At 35.6% G+C, this 23,977-nt stretch overlaps 1 protein-coding gene across 1 annotated transcript in view; it reads right to left on the bottom strand.

Annotated features, from left to right (window-relative positions):
- ABCB5 (ATP binding cassette subfamily B member 5) overlaps positions 1–17,710 on the bottom strand; it is a 134,975-nt gene extending 117,265 nt beyond the window's left edge. Inside the window, 2 exon segments of the mRNA XM_007089072.2 lie at positions 986–1,058; positions 17,683–17,710. Of these exon segments, the coding sequence (XP_007089134.2) occupies positions 986–1,038 (53 nt within the window). The 5' untranslated portion in view covers positions 1,039–1,058; positions 17,683–17,710.
- Between the last annotated feature and the right edge of the window lie 6,267 nt (positions 17,711–23,977).

Here is a 23,977-nt window from a genome sequence, read left to right as displayed (position 1 = left end):
TCTCCTCTCCAGCTTTGTAACATAGCTCCATCAGCTTTGATAAATGTCAAGTCACTTAATTTTATTCCCTCTGAGGTTAAAAATTCATTTAAATACTGGGCCATTTTGTTCTGAGATGTTTCACAGATGACAACAAGTGCTTTAAGATTGTAAAGCCCTTCCTTTACCTCAAATGCTGATTTGAAAGTTTTTATTTTATTATTTAAGTAATCTCTACCTCCAACATGGGGTTCAAACTCATGACTCTGAGATCAAGAGTGGCATGCTCCTCTTGACTGAGCCAGCCATGAACTCCCCACATCCCCCCAACAAATGCTGATTTTAGCTAAGACTCAGTAAGCTCTGTTTTCAAATTTGTTTCAGGGAAATATTTCTGTCTTTCATTGACCTTCATGAAAAGCCTCTGAAGGAGGGTTTGGGTGGTCTTTTGAAAGTCTCTTTTCTACCAGAATTTAAAGCAGAAAATAGTACATGAGGAGATATGGTGGGAACTGCCTTTCTGGCTATTTGTAGCCCTGCATTAAGGAAACAAGCCATCAAAAGAGGTCCTCTTGACTTTTACAGCTTATACATCTAATTGTAACGCCATTATTATAATAAAAGTGAAACAAATAGACTTTAAGCTATTTCAATTTTAAATCTGTAAATTAATGGATTATAGGTATAGGAAATTTTTATAACATACAAACATACATAAACACACAGACATCTATTCAGTGAAAAAATAATCAGAATCCAGTATTTTCCTGCATTAAATGTACCACATGGACTGAAGGATCCCTAGAGAACTGAATTGAAAATATTCAGGTATTTCTTCTCTTGTACTGGTAAGCTACAAGAAATTCACTGATTATGTTGAATTCCAGCACAAAAATAGCACTGCTATTTTTGGAAAAAATTACAAACATTTTTGCTATAGCTTTGAAAAGGATAAAGCATATCTGAAATTGCAGAAGGCTTTCAGTAGAATCTAGACAAAGCTTACCCGTTTCTCAGATAATTTTCTTGCATCTCTTCAGCTCTTTCAGAATTTGCCATCTTTTCACAATTTAATTCTTCTGAAATATTAATAAATATATCATGACCATGCATTCTTTACATCCCTAACAGCTTCTGAAAAAGTATGATGCTGAGTTTCACCCTGCCGTCCCACTCTGCACCCTAATTGAAGTATCTGGTTAGGTAGCTCATTTATTCAGATTTTATCATTGAATTTACAGTTTTGCTGCTTTATTCTCAGCTTAGATTTGAAGCTAATAAAAATTCTAGAAATGAAATAAAAGGAAAGCCAGATCCTGTGCACAATCCATGTTTTTTCAGGACACTGGATTGTATTCCTACACTGCCACCGATTTGATTGTAATTCATGACACTTTTAAATGTATCTCATGTTTAGTTTTCTCTATAAAAAGTTGATGAAACAGGGGGCACCTGGATGGCTCAGTCAGTTAAGCAACCGACTAGATTTCTGCTCAGGTCATGGTCTCACATTTCATGAGATGGAGCCCCGCGTTGGGCTCTGCTGACTGCATGGAGCTTGCCTGGGATTCTCTCTCTCCCTCTCTCTCTCTGCTCCTCCCCCACTAGCACTCTTTCTCTCAAAATAAATAAACATTTTTTAAAAAGTTGAGGCAACAGTTTCTGTTAGCCAGCAGTTTGAAATTTGTTTTTAATGTTTATTTATCTTTGAGAGAGAGAGAGAGAGAGAGAGAGAGGGAGGGAGGGAGGGAGGGAGGGAGAGAGAGCGTGCGCAAGCCAGGGTAGGGGCAGAGACAGAGAAGGAGACACAGATGCCAAAGCAGGCTCCAGGCTCTGAGCTGTCAGCACAGAGCCGGATGCAGGGCTCAAACTCATGAATCGTGAGATCATAACCTGGGCTAAAGTCTGCCTCTTAGCCAACTGAGCCAGCTAGGCACCCATATTAGCCACCAGTTTGAAGGAATACGGTATCTAATTTACCAAATATAAGCAAGTTAGAGCTTCTCTCATGTACAGTTATCAAAAAATTAGAATATTTTGAAAACCCATTCATCATTAAAATTATATTAAGAATAATGTATACTTCCTTGGGATGACACTTCAGAATCTTAGCCTGTCTTAAGATTGGAATTATGTACATAAATTTTCATTTCATTGCAAATGTAGAGATATTTTGACTGAATCTTGTTAGGAAATATACCATATTACCTATATTGAGATAATTATAAATAGTATGGATTTAAATTGTAGAGTAGAGTTACTAATGAAATATTACCCAAGTGTCTGAAAAAAGCAAACAAACAAACAGTACCGTTTTTAATAGTAAGCTTCTCCATGAAGGAATAAGGCTCAATGAGTCAATTTTTAGTGGCTGATAAATAAAGCATGATATGAATACATTGGCATACTTTTCCTTTTTCATAAATCAATGGTCATAATTTCACATAAGAAATATTTACAACTGCCATACTTGACTTTACATTATCTCCAGTTATTTGACATATATGTAAGGGAAATAATAAAATAGACTCTACCAATCATTTGAATTTTACGGAAGTTAACAGCTATACTAAAAACCTTACAAATTCATAAAAAGAAATCAAAACAATTTGGGCTTACCTCAGTGAGTGCATGATCCGTTCATTTAAACCAAAATTGTGTGTGGTTTCTCTCCTCAGCAAATACCTAAGTGTACTCTTAAACTGTGCTTTACTAAGCTTATTTTCTGATCATGCTGTAATATCTGATTATGACAATGGTGACTTTCCAGGTAAAGCACACAATGTTCTTCATGCCATACTGCACATGGGAAACAAAGTGAGCAAAAAACACCCCCACTCAGCCAAAGAAATAATTTTTAAAGATCTGTAGTGTCTTTAATTTTCTTTTTTGCTTTTCTCAAATCTATATCATGTTCACTGACACATTCTTATATTACAATTCTTAGTTACCCTATTAGATTGTATTTCTTTAATTACTCCTTCATAAATTCCTTGAAAAAGGTGTTAAGATTGCATTATGTATCAGCTGCTAGTTTATAGAACTAAAAACATATGTTCCCTTCTCCTGAAGAACTCACATGCCCCCCTCCACTTTTTTCTCTATACTATGTCCTTGCTGCTCAGTGTGGTCCCAAGACCAGTAGCATCTGCAACACGTGGGGCTTTACTAGACATGCAGAATTAATTTTTTTTAAATTATGGCAGAATATACATAAAACTTAATATTTTAACCATGTTTAAGTTACCATTCGGTGGCATTAAATACATACACAATGTGCAAGCATCACCAGTACAGAAATTTTTTATAATGCCAAACTGAAACTCTGTACCCATTAAAAAACTTTCCATTTTTTCTTTTCTCCAGTCCCTAGTCACCACCATTCTGCTTTCTGTCTCTATGAAGTTGCCTATTCTAGGCATCTCAGATAAGTAGAATGGTACCAATATTTTTCCCTTTGTGTCAGGCTTATTTCATTCAGCATGCTTTCAAGTTTCATCCATGATATGTCATGTATCAATGTTTCATTCCTTTTTTTTTTTTTAAGTTTATTTATTTATTTTGAGAGAGAGGGAGAGAGAGAATCTCAAGCAGGCTCCACATTGCAGCTGCAGAGCCTGACATGGGGCTTGATCTCATGAACTGAGAGCTCATGACCTGAGCCGAAATGAAGTCGGACACTTAACTGAATGAGCCAGCCAGGTGCCCCAAAGTTTCTTTCCTTTTTAAGGCACAGTATATATGTACATATACCACAGTTTGTTTACCCATTCATTTGTTGATGGACATTTGGATTGTTTCCACCTATTAGTGACTGTGAATAGTGCTACTATGAACATTGGTATATGAATATTGGAGCCCTCTTTCAATTCTTTTGGAATTGAAGTGGAAATAATGGATCATATATCAATTCTGTTTACCTTTTTAAGAAACTGTCATATTGCTTTTCACAGTAGCTGTACCATTTTACATTCCTACCAGCAAAGCACAAAAGTTCCAGTTTCTCCATATCTTCACCAACACTTTTATTTTCTAGTTTATTGGTAATAGTAATCCTGACAGGTATAAAGTGGTCTCATTATGGTTTTGATTTGCATTTCCCTAATGACTACTGAAATTAAGCATCTTTTAATGTATTCATTAGCCATTTGTATGTCTTCTTTGCAGAAATGTGTATTTAAGTCACTGTTCATTAAACATTTTTTTTTATACTTAACTTGTAGTTCCTTATGTATTCTGGATATTAAATCATTATCAGATTATAGGATTTGCAAATACTCTCTCCCATTCTGTGGGTTGTCTTTTCAGTCTTGTAATTGTAGCCTTTGATGCACAAAAGTTTTTTATTTTGATGATGTTAAATTTATCTATTTTTGCTTTTTATTGCCTGGGCTTTGGTATCATAGTCAAGACATTATTACCAAATCCAATGTCATAAAGCTTTTCTCTGTTTTTTTTTTTCCTAAAGGTTTGATAGTTTTAGCACTTACATTTAGATCTTTAATCCATTTTGAGTTAATATTTCCACATGGCGTAAAATAAAGGGTCTAGCTTCATTCTTTTATATGTAGATATCAAGTTTTGCCAGCACCATTTATTGAAAACACTGTTTTTCTCCACTGAATGGTCTTGACATCCTTGTTGAATATCATTTTATCATATATGTGAGAGCTTATTTTGGGGCTATTTTATTCCATTGGTCTATATGTCTTTATGCTAGTTCTACATTCTTTTGATTACTATAGCTGTGTAATATATTTTGAAATCAGGAAGTGTGACTCTTCCAAATTTGTTCTTTTTCAAGATTGTTTTTGCTATTTTCAAGATTATCTTTGCTCTTTGCCATTTTGCTACTGTTTTGCTATTGTTCAGCTATTTGCTATTTTTGCTATTTGCTATCTTTTTAAAGATGGTTTTTTTATTTGCTATTAAAACTCTATAGGATTTTTAGGATGGGTTTTCCTATTTATGCAAAAAAATGTTATTGGGATTTTCATACGGGTTACATTGAATCTGTAGATCACTTTCAGTAATACTTTCAGTCCTCTTAGATCTGTAGATCACTTTCAGTCATATTAATAATATAAGTCTTCCAGTCCATGAACATAGAATGCCTTTTCATTCATTTCTGTCTTCTTTCCTTGACTAAGTTTATTTCCAAGTATTTTATGATAATGTTATAATGGAATTGTTTTCTTAATTTTCTTTCCTGATTGTTAGTGGGTAGAAAAGCAATTAATATTTTTTTAGATTCCACATACGAGATCGTACAATATTTGTCCTTCTCTGTCTGACTTATTTCATCTAGCATAGTTCCTTCAAGACTCATCATAAATTGGTTTTTCCTTTCGTGAGGACTTCCTTTTTTATGGCTGAATAATATTCCATCATGTGTGTATGTGTATGTATGTGTGTGTGTGTGTGTGTGTGTGTGTGTGTATGTATGTGTGTGTGAATACACACCACATTTTCTTTATTCATTCATCTGTTGATGGACCCTTAGGTTGCTTCCATTTCTTGGCTTTTGTAAATAATGCTGCAATGAACATGGGGTAGAGATATGTCAAGATAGTGATTTGACTTCCTTCTGATATATACCCAGAAAGGTAACTGCTGGATCATATGGTAGTTCTGTTTTTAATATTTTGAGAAACTTCCATATTGTTTTCTACAATGGCTGTACTGAATCATACTTTTTAAAATCCATTCCAGAGGGTGCCAAGGTGGCTCAGTGGGTTGAATGACTAACTTCACTCAGGTCATGATCTCACGATTTGTGAGTTCGAGCCCCATGTCGGGCTCTCTGCTGTTGGCATAGAGCCCTCTTTGGACCCTCTGTCCCCTTCTCTCTGCCCCTTCCCTGCTCGTTCTCTCTCTCTCTCTCAAAAATAAATAAAACATTAAAAAAAAATTAAAATCCATTCCGGAAATGCAGAATTTGGATCCCACTCTAGAATTACTGAATATTTTAACAAGATTCTCCAAGTGGTTTGTGTGCACGTAAAATTTGGAGAAGCACAACTCTAAAGTATTTAACAAAAAGTCTTGGTAAATAGAAGGCACTAATTCTCTAGAGGAAGTTTTCTTTCTGTTAAAACTAAGAATATAAAAATAAAGTTAAAAATGCAGTGTGATGGTAACACATTGTTCTTATCTACTATCCACAGCAAGGTTTTAAAGTGTGAACAAAGGACCTCTGGTATCAGAATTGCATGGAGTGCATTTTATTTATTTATGAAAAAAAGTTTTTTTTACTGTTTATTCATTTTTTGATAGAGACAGAGAGTGAGTTGGGGAGGGGCCGAGAGAGAGAGAGAGAGAGAGAGAGAGAGAGAGGGAGACACAGAATCCAAAACAAGTTCCGGGCTCTGAACTGACAGCACAGAGCCTGACGCAGGGCTCAAACTTACAGACCTTGAGCTCATGACCTGAGCTGAAGTTGGACACTTAACCGACTGAGCCCCCCAGGTGTCTTGCGTGGAGTACATTTTTAAAAATGACATACTGGTAAGTTTTAGCCATAGAATTAAAACAGGGCAATATCGTAAAGAATAATGTAGTAGATATACTGTCTAGTCAGAGAAAGCCTCTTATAGAAGATAATGTTTAAGGTGAATTACAAGAAGGAAGTTGCCATATAGAGATCAAGAAGAGTATCCCAGGCACAGAGAGTATGATTTATATGGTAGAGAGAAAAAGTGCACTGAGGCAAAGGAATACAAGATGAAAGAAAATAACAGGACAGTGTGGAGGTCATCATTATATGGGAAGATATAGGATGGTCATGATGGCTGTCCTTTTGTTCTTCCATATCACCCAATGTTTCAAAAGGAACAGGGGATTGGTTTGAAACACGTCAGGTGTGAGATACTGATGAGATAATCAAGTAGTAATATCCAAAAATCAATAGGTAATGTGAGAATAGAACTCAGAACACCTTATGTAGCCAAAGCAGAACCTGTCAGTCAGCCAATCCTTACCAATTAATAACTATGCAGAGGTTATCATATCAAGTAATACAGAGGATACAAAGAAATATAAAATTAGAAAGAAATATTTTGTTTACAAGGGATCTTGCTTTTAAAAAAAATTCTGACTTCATATGCCAAGAGGGAAAGTCATATGACAAAATATCACTACAGAAATAAATTTTTTGAGTGGCACTTAATTAAGCAGGCTGGATTAGAATAATCTGATGCATAGCTAAAAGAGACTGGTTGGATGGAAAACACAGGATTTCTGATTAGATAAAAGAAGATATGAACTTTATAGAAACACCGAAAGGAACATACTACTAGTAGTAGAAAGTATTAGTAGGGAGATTATTGTTGTATATGAACAAATTTCAGAAAATTTTTTTTGTTTCCTTTTTCTTCATAAAGCTCTTCTTTCTGAAATGGAGGAGTGTTTTATACTCTTCACAAGCTCCAACTGTTTTCATATCCTGTAATATTTATATACTGCAATTTCTCAAATGCTGTTCCTTTTTCCCCTCATATGTCTAGCTGGACTTTAGAGTTAAGAGCTCTAAAAATATGTAAATCCAAAGAGATGGTTGATTTTATGTATCAATTTGGCTAGGCAATGGCATCTAGTTGTTTGATTAAATACCCATCTAACTGTTTTTGTGAAAGTACTTTTTGGATGTAATTAACACTTAAATTAGTAGAGTCTTAGTAAAGCAGATCACCCTTCATAATGTAGGTAGTCTTCATCCAATCAGTTAAAGGAATTAAGAGAAAAGGCTGAGGTCTTCTGAAGAGGAAAAAATTCTGGCTTTAGACGGCCTTCAGTCTCAAAACATCAACTTCTTCCTAGAATTTCCATCCTTCTAGCCTGCCCTGAGGATTTCAGACTTGCCAGTCACCATACTTATGTAAGTCAATGGCTTAAAATCAATCTCTCTCTCTCCACACACACACACACACACGCGCGCACGCGCGCGCACACGCACACACACACACACACACACACACACACACACACAGCCAGATATACAGATGCCTATATATACAGATAAACCCAATGGGATATATATATCCTATTGGTTCTGTTACTCTGAAGAACCCTAATCCACCCAGTAAGACAGGAGCTTATATGATAACTAGTACATAGAGTGACTACTCTAGCAAGTGAAAAGAACATTATGACTTAAAATGGTTTTGCTCCATGGATAAGAAGGGCCCTGAGGTTAGTCCTTAAAGTATGGTTAAGATCTCAATAAGTGAAGATGTGTGGAGGAGGAACAAGAATATTTTAGGATTGCAAAGGGGAATTATGTAACAACAGAGGAATGAGACCAGTCTGGTTAGAATGAACAGTTTATGCACAAATGGATAAACAGATAAGGTAGATAAGATTGTAGAAGGCATTTAATCAATTTTTAAGGGCAAATATAATTTTCTGACAATGAGAGGGACACAGCCACTGGTATTTGGTATTACTCTTTAAAAAATTAGTTAATTTTTAAATTTACATCCAAGTTAGTTAACATATAGTGCAACAGTGATTTCAGGAGTAGATTCCTTAATGCCCCTTACCCATTTAGTCCATCCACCCCCCCACAATCCCTCCAGCAACCCTCTGTTGTTCTCTATATTTAAGCGTCTCTTATGTTTTGTCCCCCTCCCTGTTTTTATATTATTTTTGCATCCCTTCCCTTATGTTCACCTTTTTTGTAGTATCTTAAATGCCTCAAAGCAGTGAAGTCATATGGTATTTGCCTTTCTCTGACTAATTTCGCTTAGCATAATAGCTTCCAGTTCCATCCATGTAGTTGCAAATGGCAAGATTTCATTCATTTTGATTGCCGAGTAATACTCCATTGCATATATATGGTATTTGGTATTATTGATCTAATATCATGGGTAGACTGGAAGGACTTGGGGAAAAATAAGATTCAAGTACATTCATTATGGTGCAGTGTCATAGCAGTAGAAAAATTATATTTGAGAGACATTTTTAAGGGAAGGTTGACAGGATATAGATTCATAGAACGATAAAGAAGGAACAAAAAATAAAAATTCAATGACTAAGCTTCATTATCTGAAATAAATGAGAAGCAAAGATGGAAATGGGCAAGTCAATAGAGGGAGGTGATTTTGGGGAAAAGGTGATATTCAATTTAAAAATATGTTTGGGTTGATACTGGACTGTCCAAGTGAACATACCTGGCATACAGATGGAAATGTGGTACTGATAATTAGGAAAATTGCCAAGCTAGAGAGATACTTGTGATGGTTATCTGCACAGAAGGAAAAATTAAATCTTTGAGAATAAATTTGCTTTAATAATTTGACAATGGTATATAAAAGCACAGGTGACATGGTACAGTATAGATGCTCAGAATTTTCCTTCTAGAGTGGTGCCATCTAATAGAACTTTCTGCAAAAATGGGAATATTCTGTTTACTGTTCAAACAGAATATGGTAGCCAGTAGGCGTGTGTAGCTATTGGGCGCTTGCAATATAGCAGTGAGAAAAATGATTTTCTATTTATATAATTTAATTCAAATTTAAATAGTTACATATTGCAAAAGGCTATCATACTCAGAAGCATAGTTCTAGAATCAAACTGCCTAGACTCAAAATCTGGATTCCCCATTCACAATACACCTATAATTTTGGCTAAGTCATTTAATCCTTACTGAACAGCACTAAACACAGTGTTTACAACTCAATTAACACCTAGTGTCCTTTTTAAAATTATGTAACTACTTGTTTTATTTTGCCACTTTTCAGCAAACAACCCATATCAATTAACACAAAATGTTATTGTAACATCACTATTAAAAAAAAAAAAGCAAAGTCAGAGTTAGACAGGGATCAAAAAGATGAAATAGGAGCTTTCTACCATCTTCTTTTCAAAGCACACCAATCTAGACAATCATTCATATATAAGAGTGCCTTTGTGGAAGTCCAAGGGTCCAGTGGAAAAGTTCCAGCACACTGTTAGAGCAAAAAATTCTAAGATAGGATGGATTGAAGAAAGTTAGAGAAACAGTGTCACTTTCTCAGCTGGGTTGGAAGCTGCTAAAGATACCTATTTCTTTTTTACCCCATCCACAATACTGAGGCATGCTACATAACTGCAGGGCAGGGAGTGGCTTGGGGAACAACATCCAGGGCTTGGAATGGAACATAAAAAAAGGAATGCAGATTCTATTAACTGCATGGCAGGAAGCCAACTCATGAGCTGCTGGGGACATCTTGCCTGCAGATCTCCCCTTAGGTGGCCCAGGGACACCCCAACATTCTGCATGACTTACCCACACCCACCAACCCCGGGGGTAGTGGAAACAAGTCTCTGCAGACAGCTAATGAGCATATACATGCATAAAAAGCTTGCCTGACTCTGTAGGACTGGGAGACAACACACAAAACTGAGCACTATTCTAGGGAAAGCAAGCAAACAAGAAGCTGTCAGCATCTGGCTTTGCAAGAGAAGGCATACAATCTTAGGAATTTCCAAGGGGACAAGAAGTGGGGAGCAGGCATATCCATTGAAAAGGCCTGAGAATGCCTCAGAATCTCTAATACTGCTGATGGAGGTATTTTTATCCCTAAGCCAGTCAGTAGACAGGAGGAGGTGACTGTTACTTTAAATATACAGATAGTATTCCAAGACTTTAAGGAGCATGAAAAATCAAGGAAACATGACACCACCAAAGGAACACAATGATTTTCCATTTCCCAAAGAAATGGAGAGCTACAATTTGCTTGATTAAGAATTCAAAATAGTTGTTTCAAGGAAGCTAAGTAACCTATTATTAGAAAATACAAAGAAAGTTCAATAAAATCAGGAAAACAATACCTGAACAAAATGAGAAGTATAACAGTGAGAGAAATCATAAAAACAAAAAACAGAAATTCTGGAGCTGAAGAATACAAATGAATAAAATTTTAAAAAAATGCAATAGAAAGCATCAATAGACCACTGTATCAAACAGAAGAAAGAATCTATAAAGTAGAAGACAGGTAGGTCATATAAAATTACCAGTCAGAGGAGAACAAAGAAAAAGAATGAAAGAGAGTGAAGAAAGCCTATATGAATAATAGGACACCATTAATAGAAACAATATAGGTCTTATTAGAGCCCTATAAGGAGAAGAGAGGGATAAAGGGACAGAAAGCAAATTTAAGAAGTAATGACTGAGAACTTACCAAATCTAGGGAGAGATCTAGACATCCAAGTTCATGAAGTGAAGAAATTCAAATTCTTCACATACAAGGGAATGCCCATAAGGCTATCAGTGGATTTCTCAGCAGAAATCTTGCAGGTAAGGAGGGAGTAAGATAATATATTCAAAGTACAGGAAGAGAAAAAAACTGCCAACCAAGAATACTTGAGCTGGCAAAGTTGTTCTTCCAAAATGAAGGAGAGTTAGATTTTCCCAGACAAACAAAAGCTGACGGAATTTGTCATTACTAGACCTGCCTTACAAGAAATGCTAACAGGAATTCTTAAAACTGAAATGAAAGGAAGCAAATATATAAAATTAACATAAAAATATAAAACATACTGATAAAGTATGTACATAGTCAAATTCAGAATACTCTATACTGTAATGCAATGGTCTGTTAATCACTTAACTCTAGTGTAAAATTTAAGATCAGAAGTATTAAAAATAATTATAGCTGTAATAATTAATTATTGGATACACAATATAAAAAGATGTAAATTATGATGTTAAAACATAAAATGTTGGGGAGAGGAGTTTTTGTATGTGATCAAAGTTGCTATCTGTTTCAAATAGACTGTTATATCCAGAAGATGTTTTATGTTGATCCTCCCTAATTGCAACACACAGTAACCACAAAGCAAAAAACTACAGTAAGTATACAAAGGACAAAGAGAAGGCAATGAAACCATACTACTACAGAAAAATAATTAATTCACGAAGGAAGAAAGAGAGGAAGAAAGGAACAAAGGAACTGCAACACTGCCAGAAAACAATTAAAAAGATGGCATCAGGAAGTAAGTATCCATTAATGATTACTTAAATGTTTTCAATTCTGTAATCAAAAGGCACAGAGTGGCTGAATGAAAAAACAATTAAAAAACAAGACCAAACTATATGCTGCCTACAAGAGATTCACTTCACCTCTAAGGACACACATAAGCTCAAAGTGAAGGGATGAAAATGGATATTCCATGCATTTGGAAATTAGGGGTGGCTATACTTATATCAGACAAAATAGACTTTAAGTCATAAACTGTAACAAGCAATAAAGAAGACCATTATATAATGATAAAGGGGTCAATTCATTAACAGGGAATAAAAACTGTAAATATTTATGCACTCAACACTGGAACACCCAAATATATTAAGTACTAATAAATGTAAGGGGAAAAATAGACAATGGCACAATTATAGTTGGAGGCTTTAATACTCCACTTTCAACAATGGATAGATCATCCAGACAGAAAATCAATACTGAAACAACGGACTGGAACTTTAGATCTAATGGACCTAACAGACATCTACATTATAGTCCACACAATAGCAGTGGAATACATATTCTTCTCAAGTGCACATAAAACGTTTTCCAGGTTACATCATATGTACACTCATAAAACAAGTCTTAACAAATTTAAGAAAACTGAAATGATACAAGCATCTTTTCTGACATAGTATAAAATTAGAAATAATGGAGAAAAACTAGAAAATTCATGAAGGTGTGTAAATTAAACAACATACTCCTAAACAACAAATGGATTAAAGAAAAATCAAAAGAGAAATCCAAAAATATCCTGAAACAAATGAAATGGAAACACGATATACCAAAAACTTATAAGATGCAGCAAAGCAGTTCTACGAGAAAAGTTTAAAGTGGTAAATGCTTACATTAAGAAAAAGAAAGATCTCAGGATTCTTGGGTTGCTTTGGTTATGCATCTGACTCTTGGGTCTCAGATCAGGTCACAGTCTCAGAGTTGTGGGACTGAGCCCCACGTCAGGCTCTACACTGATGGCGTGGAGCCTGCTTGGGATTCTCTTTCTCTCTGTCCCTCCTCTGCTCTCTCTCTCACTCAAAAGAAAAAAAAAAAACAAGAAAAAGAAATATCTCAAATGAACAACCTAACTGTACACTATTAGGAACTAGAAAAAGAATAAACCAAACCCAAAGTTAGCAGAAGGAAGGAAATAACAGAAATCAGAATGAAAATAAATGAAATTGAGACTGGAAAAACAGTAGCAAAGGCAAAAGAATCTAGAATCTGGTTTCTTGAAAAGATAAACAAGGTTGACAAACAGTAGCTATACTAAGAAAAAAAAAGAGAGAAGATTAAAATGTGTAAAATCAGAAATGAAAGAGGAGATATTATAACTGACACCACAGAAATACAAAAGATAAAAAGAAACAATTATAAAATAAACAATAATTGAACACCAACAAACTGGATAACTTAGAAGAAATGAATAAATTTCTAGAAAAAATATAACCTACTGAATAATTAAATAGCAAAGGGACTGAATCAATAATCAAAAATGTCCCAACAAAGAAAAGCCCAGGACCAGATGGTTTCCCTTAAGTTCTACCAAACACTTAAGAAGAAGTAACACCAATCCTTCTCAAACTATTTCAAAAAATTAAATAGGAGGGAACACTTCCAAGCTCATTTTACAGGACAGCATTACCCTGATACTAAAGCTAGATGAGGATACTATAAGAAAGAAAACTACAGGGCAATATCCTTTTTGAATAGAAATGTGAAAATTCTCAACAAAATACTAGCAAACCTAAATCAACAGGACATTAAAATGATCATATACCAGGGTTTTTATAAGCCCTAGTAATCCATGTTAAACACTCAACCTGATATAACATGAATGATGAATAAATGCTAGCCATTTTGATTAATGTTTAAAAAAAACAAAACAACAACAACAAAAGGATCATATACCATGATCAGGTGGGATCCATCCCTGGGATGTAAGGATGGTTAATTATATCCCAATCAATAAATGTGATACATCACAATAATAGAACAAATGATAAAAATAATATGATCAGCTCAATAGATGCATAATAGAAAAAGTAGTAGACAAAATTCAACCTCTTTCATGATAAAAGCTCTCAACAAATTGGATGTAGAAGAAAATGTACTTCAACATAATAAAATCCATGTATGTTAGGCCCACAGCTAACATCATACTCAATGGTCACAGTTTAAAATCTTTTCCTCTAAGATCAAGAACAAGACAAGGGCAGGAATGTAAATTGGTTCAGTCATTATGGAAAACATTATGAAGTTCCCTGAAAATATTAAAATAGAACTACCTAATGATCCAGCATTCTACTTCCGGGTATATATCCAAAGGAAATGAAAACAGTATATTGAAAAGATATCTGTACTCCCATGTTTATTGCAGCATTACTTACAATAGCCAAGACATGGAGACAATCTAAGTATTCCTAAAGAAGATATGGTAAATGTATAAAATGGAATATTATTCAACTCTGACAAAGAAGGAAATCCTGCCATTTGGCTTTGAGGGCATTATGCTAAGTGAGATAAGTCAGACAAAGAAGGACATATCTCACTAAAAAATGGAACCCAAAAAAGCTGAATTCTTAGAAACAGAATAGAATAGTTGTTTCTAGTGGCTGGGAGGTGGGGTAATCAGGAAGATATTGGTCACAGAGTGCAAACTTGCAGTTAGAAGATGAATAAATTCTTGAGATTTAATGCACAGCATTGTGATTACAGTCAATGATACTGTATTACATACTTCAGGGTTGCTAAGAGACTAGACTTTTTTTACTCATTAAAATCACTTTATTTGAAGCCCAGATGGGATAATTAGCTTTTTTTTTAAGGATTATAGTAAATACTTATTAAGTGAATGCAACAAGTTGGAGTCATTAAACTTAAGACACTACATCTTAAATGTTCTAAACACAAAATGAAATTATAATTTTGTGATATGATGGAGGTATTAGCTAAAGCTATAGTGGGAATCATATTGCAACACATAAATGTATCAAATCAACACTTTACATTTATACAATGCTATATGTCAATTATGTCTCAATAAAAAAGAATAGTTAACAAAATAAGAAACTTCACTGAGGTGTTAATAGTAGAAAAGCTACCTTAGCTAGATAGATTTAAGAAGATTTTGAAAAATAATGACTACATGATTCAAAAGATAGAATACAGTAGAAATAAAGTAGTATTATTCTTTTAATCTTTATAGAATTATTGGATACTAAAATTTATCATAATAATAAACAATGTTACCATTATAAGACATATTTAATTTTTAACCTTTAAGCTATATTTGAGATATGAGTTCTCTCAAGAAAAAGTCTCATCGGAAATTCATCACAACTTATGAGCAAGAATTAAAAGCAGAATATCAGTTTTCCATCTCAAATATTCCTGACGATGAAAAGTTCCAAAATCATATATAGTTTTCAGACATAATACATAATAAGAAAAGCTATGTAGAAGAGAAAAAAGTATTGTGAGAAAATATTACTGTCTTTCACTTACTTCAGATCAATGTCTACTTAGCAAGACAAATATGCTGTATAGTCACTGTAGGATCTATTAGCAGCTGACAGTGTTTGGAAAATTATGGTTCTTCACTGTCATGTTAGACTTTAAAATTTTCACTGCCATTTTCAATAAAAATTTTAGAGTTATTCTTTTATACTGGAAGTTCATTTTATGATTTCATATTTAGGAAAGTATCAATTTTTATCACTCAACTTTTGGCATTGGTACAAAGTATATGTGTGTGTGTGTGTGTGTGTGTGTGTGTTTATGTATACATGTATATTTATATATTCAAAACACCTCTAGTATTATGGGAGCATAGCATAGTGGAAAGTTAAAAAAAAAAGTCTTTGTGAGAAAGTTTCTTTTAGTAACACCATAGTCTTCCTTCTGCTTTATAGTATCAACCCACAATATCAACTAAATTCTCAGTAGGTTTGCTTACCACATTTTCCCGTGAATTCTAACCCTTGTCCCTCTAAAATTCATGGGAATAGAGTGGTCAGTTTACTTTGGTCTGAGCCTAAATGAACACTTTAAAGTGCCTTGTTAAAAAAAAAAAAAACATTAAAAATCCTCCTACTCTAGAAGTGCTCTGCCAAGACTAACTCAAAGCCACAAAAGATTAAAGTTTGGTGCCAAACTGGGACCTGTAAGAACTGTGTGATCCTTTAACTCAGCAAAAATTCCATCTTTAACAGAAACTCAGAATATTAAACATAAGAATACAAAGTAATTTTCCAGACTAAGAGCATTCGGGATAAAACCATGGAACGCTATAAAGGAATTCCCCAAGTGAAAGTCTTTCTTTGGTAAAATGAAAGGATCATAGCAATCTCTAGAGAAGAGACAAGGTCTTGCACAGGGCAGAAAGCGGACCTTGCCATAGAGTTATTTTCTGATCTGGGACTCTCTACATGTTTGCTCTGTTTTCTAATAAAGTACTTATAATGGTGACTAATCATTTGTCCATTAGCTATCTTTTCACATTAGGAACAAATTCATTGTTTTACTCTTTGAGTTGGCAACTGTAATAAGAGCTCCAAACATTAGTGGTGCTTGTAGCATACGTGAATGGGTGGCTTATACACCAGCTCTGTTTTGAGCATTACCCTGCTATGCACTGTGAAAAGTATTTTATGGAAGCTTCAATAAATATTAGATATTATTACTACTATGCAAATGATCTTATTTAGTCATTGCTTTATTAGCCTTATTTTTACAAGAGGAACTTGAAGCTTTGAAGACTTAAATAACATTGTTAACACAACTATTAAAGTGGTGGAACCAAATTTGTCTATTCTAAAACCTAAACTCTTTTTTAAAAAATATTTATTTCGAGAAAGAGAGAGAGTGCAAGCCAGTGAGCAGGGGAGGGGCAGAGAGAGAGAGAATCCCAAGGAGGCTCCACGCTGTCAGTGCAGCGCTTGACATGGGGCTTGATCTCACAAACCACGAGATTATGGCCTGGCAAAGATCAAGAGTCAGACACCTAAGCCACCCAGGTGCCCTTAAAACCTTAAGCTCTTAACCAGTGAGCTATAAATTTGAAAGTCACCATGAACTCTTACTTTACAGCGGCATTCTGGGGCACACTAATTTCTTGGATTCAAAAGGCAAAAGAAAGTCCTACTCTTTCAGCCGCATTGAGGCTCATATTTTGTTTTACTCAGTCTGTGAGCAAACGCTCATGACAGCAGTCAGAAGTTGAATCTTACTTATAAATCGGAACATATCCTATACCCTCTATTTCACATACACATTGTGAGAATGTAATGACATAATGTAGGTGAAAGAGCTCTAGAAATCATAATGCAACTTCTTTACATCACAGGATTGTACTGTCTTCGTCCCTATACTTTAACACTAATATTATTTACTGACCTTTTTATTCTTCACTAGCTATTGAGCTAAATGCATTGTATATATATTTGCTCCTTCAATCCTCACCATAATTCTATGAGGCAGCATTGTAAACCATTTTAAAGATGAGGAAACAGATTCAAAGTATTTAGTTTGCCTTAACTTGGATAGTCATTCAGTGACTGATTAGGAGTTTTTATCCATTTATGTATGCATTTGAAGAGGAGGTATTAATGATACATCTACATGGAGATACATGTATATACTTATCTACATATAAAATAAATATTATCAGCCCAACATTTAGAGAGAAGCTGCTACTAGAAGATACCTTACAACCCAAAAGCTGATGGCTGATTGTAGACATGGCTCAACGATGAGTCTTTAGAAGGACATAAGGTAGGCTACTGGTTTCTCTGTGATTATTAAACTATGATTCTTGCAGCACCTGTGTCAGGATGCAGGCTTCTTGATAAAAATGCAGATTCCTGATCCTCTGCTCAGATTATTGAATTGGAGTCTCTGTAGAGTATGAACCATGAATATACATTTTAACAAGCTCTACAAGTGATTCAATGCAAATTATAGTTTGAGATCCATTGCATAAAGTAATGAGCACTGTGGTTCTATCTTTGGTTGTTTTATATATAGAACTTTTTTTTAAGTTTCTCTTCTAAATGGAGGAAAAATAACTTCTCAGGGACAAAGATGCTTTTACTTCAAAATATAAATTTATTTCATAATATGAATTTATGAAAGATTACATTAATGTAGCTCTGGTGTGTAAAATATCCCAGTCAGACAGCCAGGCACTCATAAATGCATTTCATCCATCAATAGGCCATCAATTCCATTTTCATTTAAACATCAATTAAAAGGAAAGGTATAACTGGCCACAAGATTAATTTCCTCCATGCAAAGAAACAGCAGCTAGTCACACGTGGGGACCACTTGCTTGTTAATAGCTCCTTCTGTAAATAAATTACACAATTAAATCACAGGACCTCTAAGTGAACAATCAGGCAAGTTGATAGAAGCAATACTTTTTCCTTCTGAGTTTTATAAAGGTTTCTGAAATCATTTTTAATTCACAAGAGGGAAAATTACTTTTCCTTAGATGACTCACAGTATTTTATTCATATCAAAAACAGATTGTAGAGACTTCTGTATATCATGAATCTAGCTTAATGTACTTCGATTTTACTAATTTTTCCTAAGGGATATAGAGTGATTCATTCCAAAACAGTCTCAATGGAGTTGAATTTTCCTCTCTCCTGAAGTTTCACCTTAAAAGGAAAACGTATCTCAAGGAAACCTCTGAATATTGTCAAAAAGTATTAGATCAGTAATACATTTACTAATGGAAGCTAATTTGCCAAACAGTTAATGAGATTGGGGGGAGGGGGCTGCAGCTCAAAATGTACCTAGGATTTGTTTTAATCAGGTATGGTAAAACATCCAGATATGGAAATGATTGTCATGAAGAAAGAAGTTTATACTCATAGATCCCCAGAAAAATGAGGCATGCCACTCCACTCAGGGGACACAGGGAAGTACCAAAGCTGGCCAGGAGGCAGAGAAATCAGGGGAAACTCTGCACAAGAGACTTCACTGTGGTTTCCATGGGAAAGGTATAGCAAAACAGGATAAGCAGGCTTAGAATCGACTAGTTTGAATAATTTCATCAGATTCTGGGGGTTAGGGGCTGGCTGTCTCTAGCTGTCTGGTATTGGTCTTGGGGTAATTAGGGCAGGGGGATAGTCGCTTGTTCAGCATGTGATAGCCTAATTAAGGAGGTGTTTGAAGGTATGGGCTCTGGATTTGTTCACACATGAAAGGAGCACTCCAGGATGAATTCTTTGCTATCTCTAGGAATTAGCTAACACTGGCAGGGGCAGCTCCTTCAGGGTCAGTGAGGCCCCAAGACCTCAAAGCATCAGAAAATACAGAAAATAAAAGAGCATGATCAATACAGCAGAAGGTCTTGTGCTGTGGCTGTAAACAGGAAAGTTACTGAATTCAAATGTTAGATATACTTGTAGCATGTGTGGGTGGGTGGTTTCCTACATACCATCTCTATTCTGAGGTCATGTTCTTAGGTTAATGTTCTATTACTTCTCAAAGAGTGAAAGGGCACTTTTTAACACTTGGCTTTAAATTCTTAACAAACTTAGTATTGTAATAGCATTTTAAATTTAGCAAGAAAAAAAATTAAAATCTCCAGCAGTATTTGGTATCCCGGTCCATCTGTTCTGAAATTCTATGTGTGGCCAAAGAGAAGTACTAATTGGTTTTCTTCCTTGCAGCACCAAACACTTGACTATCCTAATTAAGGAAGGAGGAGACCTGGGAAAACTTGTAAATCTGAGGAACAGCTACATCTCAACAGTAGCTACTATAGGCTACTTTTCCTTTTTCTGTACTGGAACATCTATGACTGATTCTATGTTTCTTGGAAGACTGGATTCTGGTACTACAGAAACTTCTGCAGAAGACTGAAAGACTTCAGCATGAGGAACAGCAGTAGTATGGCGTGAATTATTTTAGCACTGATAGTCTGAACTGGGTTACCTACTTGGCTTATTCTTCAAATTTTATGTATTAAACAACAAGAACAACAACACAATTTTTCCTGAGGGAAGTATATTAACTAGGACTATTTAGGTTAAAAGTGATTGAGATGTCACACATCTCTTTCTCTAGCTGAGCAAACTTTCATTATGTTTTCTTATGAGTAAATCAGTACCTGTTCCTCCCTGGTTAAAATCAGTGAACTAAATTTGTATTAGATTGAGATACAAGTAATAAAGCTTAAACCAAAGTTTATTACATAAACAATACAACAGCAATTGGCTCTCCTTGCAAAAGGGGAAGTTATTGACTATAGATTGCAGAATTTTGTTGCCAAAAAGGATCCTAAAGCTCAAGGGTTCCCTGCTTAGTTTTATATCAGAGTATCTCCTGGGGATCTTTGAAAAATACAGAATCTGACACTCTATCTCAGCTGTACTGAATCAGAATCTTTGGCAATCTTTGGCATAATGCCCAGAAGTGTGTACTCTCTAAAAGCTCTCTGGGTTTCTGAGATGTGTGGTTGAGTTTGGAGTTGACTGATCAGAACTTTACCAGAATGCCTCTTAATACTGGAGCATTAAAAAAAATACAGACATCAGAGCTCCACATGAGACCTATTGGACTAAATGTCTGGGAAAGGATATAACAACATGTATGTATTAACATACACACACATATAATATAATAGTAGTCTTACCTAATCCTGAGCTTAGGCTAGAGAGAATTATTATATTCAAGTTTTGGATTCAATCTTAGAAGACCACAGTGGTCTGTTTATACTCAAAAAAGCGGGTATATTTCATTATTTGTTCAAAATATTTGCTGTGCCTCCCTACTATGCCCTTCTCTGGAGCCCATCCAGAGAAGTACAGAAGAGTACATTTACTGTTTCACTGACATTAGCCTTGATTCTATAACTTGCTTTGACTGACAAATGTGAGTGCAAGAGGCCTGTGCCTCTTCCAAGAAACTCTGAGCCATCGCAGTCAATTTATTTTTTCCCTCTGCCACCAGACTAGGATGTTGTTAGTGGCTGCTACTTCAGCCTGCATCACTGAATACAAAGACTTGGAACAGAGCTCTAGCCAATCTATAACGATTGTTAATGTGAGTACAAAATAGACCTTATTTAACTCCCTTAGATTTTGGAACCCCCACCCCCATCCCCTATTCCCTCTTCTGTAACAGATGAAAGAGTGAGAATTAGAACCCAGGTCTCCTGCCTATGCCTTGCTGTTTCTATAGCACTCAAAAGGAGAAGATAACTGCATCTGTCCTAGGTGGGGAGGGGATTATCTGCTCACATTGCTAGAGCTGAAACTGGGGAGAAGTGTGTTTTTGGTATACTCAAGTAGAATTTAAAATAGAGATCTCAAATTTCTTCCAACTCAGATATTGTATTGCTCTTTGACATTCCTAATAAAATATTACTGCCCATTGCTGTTACCTGGGCTAGTAATATTTGTGGAGGTATATAGTTGAATCCTAACTGGCATTAATCTGTGGGGCTGGCTGGGAAATAAACCATGGTATATAACATTCCTTATATGGAAACAAGTTTGCCAAGTTCCAAATAGTAGGCACGAAAGGTGAACTTCTGAAACAAGCTCTTGCTTTTTTACTTCAGGCTTCAGATAAAACAGAGAATACTCAGATGTTGTTTTCCAACAAAATATATACATTTTAAAAGGGTGATTGTGATTCACATTCTGCCCACAGGAGGGCCACAGAAGTTAGCACTTCACAATATTTTCTTGCAATAAATTGGTTTACATATTCATTCCTACAGCTTTTTTCTCCCTCCACAAATCCAGATTAACTTTACAATTTATAACTTGAGTTAAAAAATTTCAAGGTTTCTATATAAAAATTTCAGTCTGTTCCAGTTCTTCTAAACCCTTCATTACCATTCAAATTGTGATGTCTACAGATCAGAATTCCTATTTCATTTTCATAGACTTAGAGTATTTTCCCCAAATGCATTATTTTGAAGTTTTAGTATCTGAAACCAAGAGAGATGATGGAGAAATAATTTTAATCAGAATCAAAGTTAATTACTGACAACTCAAAATTTAAAAGCCAGGATTTTGGTATTTCAAAATATCGAATTGGAAACATGAGGACAATTATTCTTAGTAAAATGTAAATAATCATCATTATTTGACTATCATTTATTGGCTACCTACTCTGGACCAAAATTTTATTTTACATGATTCTAATCCTCCCCAAAGCAGCCTGGCAAGGTATATGTCACTCTCACTGTTTGGGATGCGGAAACTGAGTCCCAAGGATGTCAGTCTGTCATAACTACTATGTGACTTTAATGGGAAGAATTGGCATTTGATCCCAAGTCCCTCAGAAGCCAAAATCCACAAGCTTTCCTTATACCACATTGCCTTTCTCCCATTTGGCTTTGAAATGAGTTTCTACTCTGGCTATCATATTTATCATCTCAAGTTTCTTCCTCAATTACATATTTTATTTCCAAAATAAATATTTATGCACATAAAATTCTATCCTAACAGGAAGCAGAGAATTAAAAATCACATAATCGCCATGAAAGCTCTGGTGATCTTCCTACGGGAAAGGGAAGTTGTGGTTTGCAAGAAGCACATGCAGGGACCCTTTACAGCAGTTTGTGGGCCGTTGGACCACAGAAGGTTAGGGGAAGGCACTTGGAAGGCAGAGAAAATAATATGTATTTGAGATATCTTTTTAAGCAAGCACAAGTTATGGGAATAATTTGATTTATTAAATAATCTGCAACATTTTCTCTATAAATGTCTTGTCCAATTACTAAAAAGTCAGAAGCCATGAAACCTTCTAACCACTAGATGTCACTGTTGCTCATGAAATAGAATTGCCCAAAGAGTAGTTTGAGGAATGCCTCCTGTCCTCTTCCCTGAAGTTTACCCTTCATCTAAGAGCTATGAGAGATATAAAAGAGATCAAACATATGGGCCCTGATGCGGAACTTGTGTTTTCCTTGGAAGAAGAGAGAAAACTTATATGAATAATTACAGAGTATCACAAAAAATGGCGTTCATTTGTGTAAACTTACAAATACATATACTGGGTGGAGGTAGTAGGAACTGTAAGATCTCAGTAATAAATGTAAACAGGAGTGGCTGTGGATGGTTCCACAGAAGTGGGACTTGGGTGATGTTCTAAGGGATAAAAGATGGCCTAGGTAAGAAGAGAGCAAGATCATTCCAAAGAGGCATGGCCTGAGCAGAAGCACGGAGGTGGAAATAGAGAGCTGGAATAAAGTGGAAGAGGGGGAGTTGGCTGTGGAGACAGATTGTATAGGACCAGAAACAACCAAGAGGAGCGTTGTAATTTACCCTCCCTCCTGAATTTGCCTCTAAAACTTTCTGAGCAGAAGAGGGATATGAAAAATACTCCATTGGAGGAAGATGAACTGTTTGGATATTGGGGTGGGGTACCAGCTAAGAATCACAATTTATGTCATTCCCTGGTAAATCATTATTTGAGGTTTCTTCACTGTGTTAATTACTTTATCCTGGTCCCTTGGTCATTTGTTATGGTTCCCCTCCCGCCAAATCTTGATCCGGGTTTAGGAATAACACTGGTACCTGTTGGTCTTCATCTAGAGCAGAGGCTTCTGCTTCTGGTCTGGTATTGTCGCCAGAGACTTGCCTTCCTCTGGCTGATTATTTACAAAATCATCTGAATTTGCTCTCAGGGACGTTCAGTCAGGCAGCTCCCTCTGAAAAGCATCAAAGATATGCTTTCACCTCAGGGAGAGCACGTCTCCAGAGGCTCCTCTCTTCCAAATGTCCTAAAACAAGTGGGTGACTGTTTCACGAGGTTTTCTCTTTTGCTGGGAGTCCACATTATAAAGTTCTGAGAGCAAGGAAAACAAGCCTTTCAGATTGTCAGGCTCTTTAATGAGGTGCTCTGCGGAGGGAAAAAACGGCACACACAGGCTGGGGGACGTGGCGTGGCGCTTTTAGAGGGTCAGCCCGCATCGTCGGTCTGGTAGCGGGATTCCACCATCTGGAGGCCATCTGCCTCTCCGCGTCTCACAA

This window comes from Panthera tigris, chromosome A2 (genome assembly GCF_018350195.1).
Source record: "Panthera tigris isolate Pti1 chromosome A2, P.tigris_Pti1_mat1.1, whole genome shotgun sequence".
Lineage (NCBI taxonomy): Eukaryota > Metazoa > Chordata > Mammalia > Carnivora > Felidae > Panthera > Panthera tigris.
Note: the sequence above shows the minus strand (reverse complement) of the source record. Positions and strands in the feature narration are given on the sequence as shown.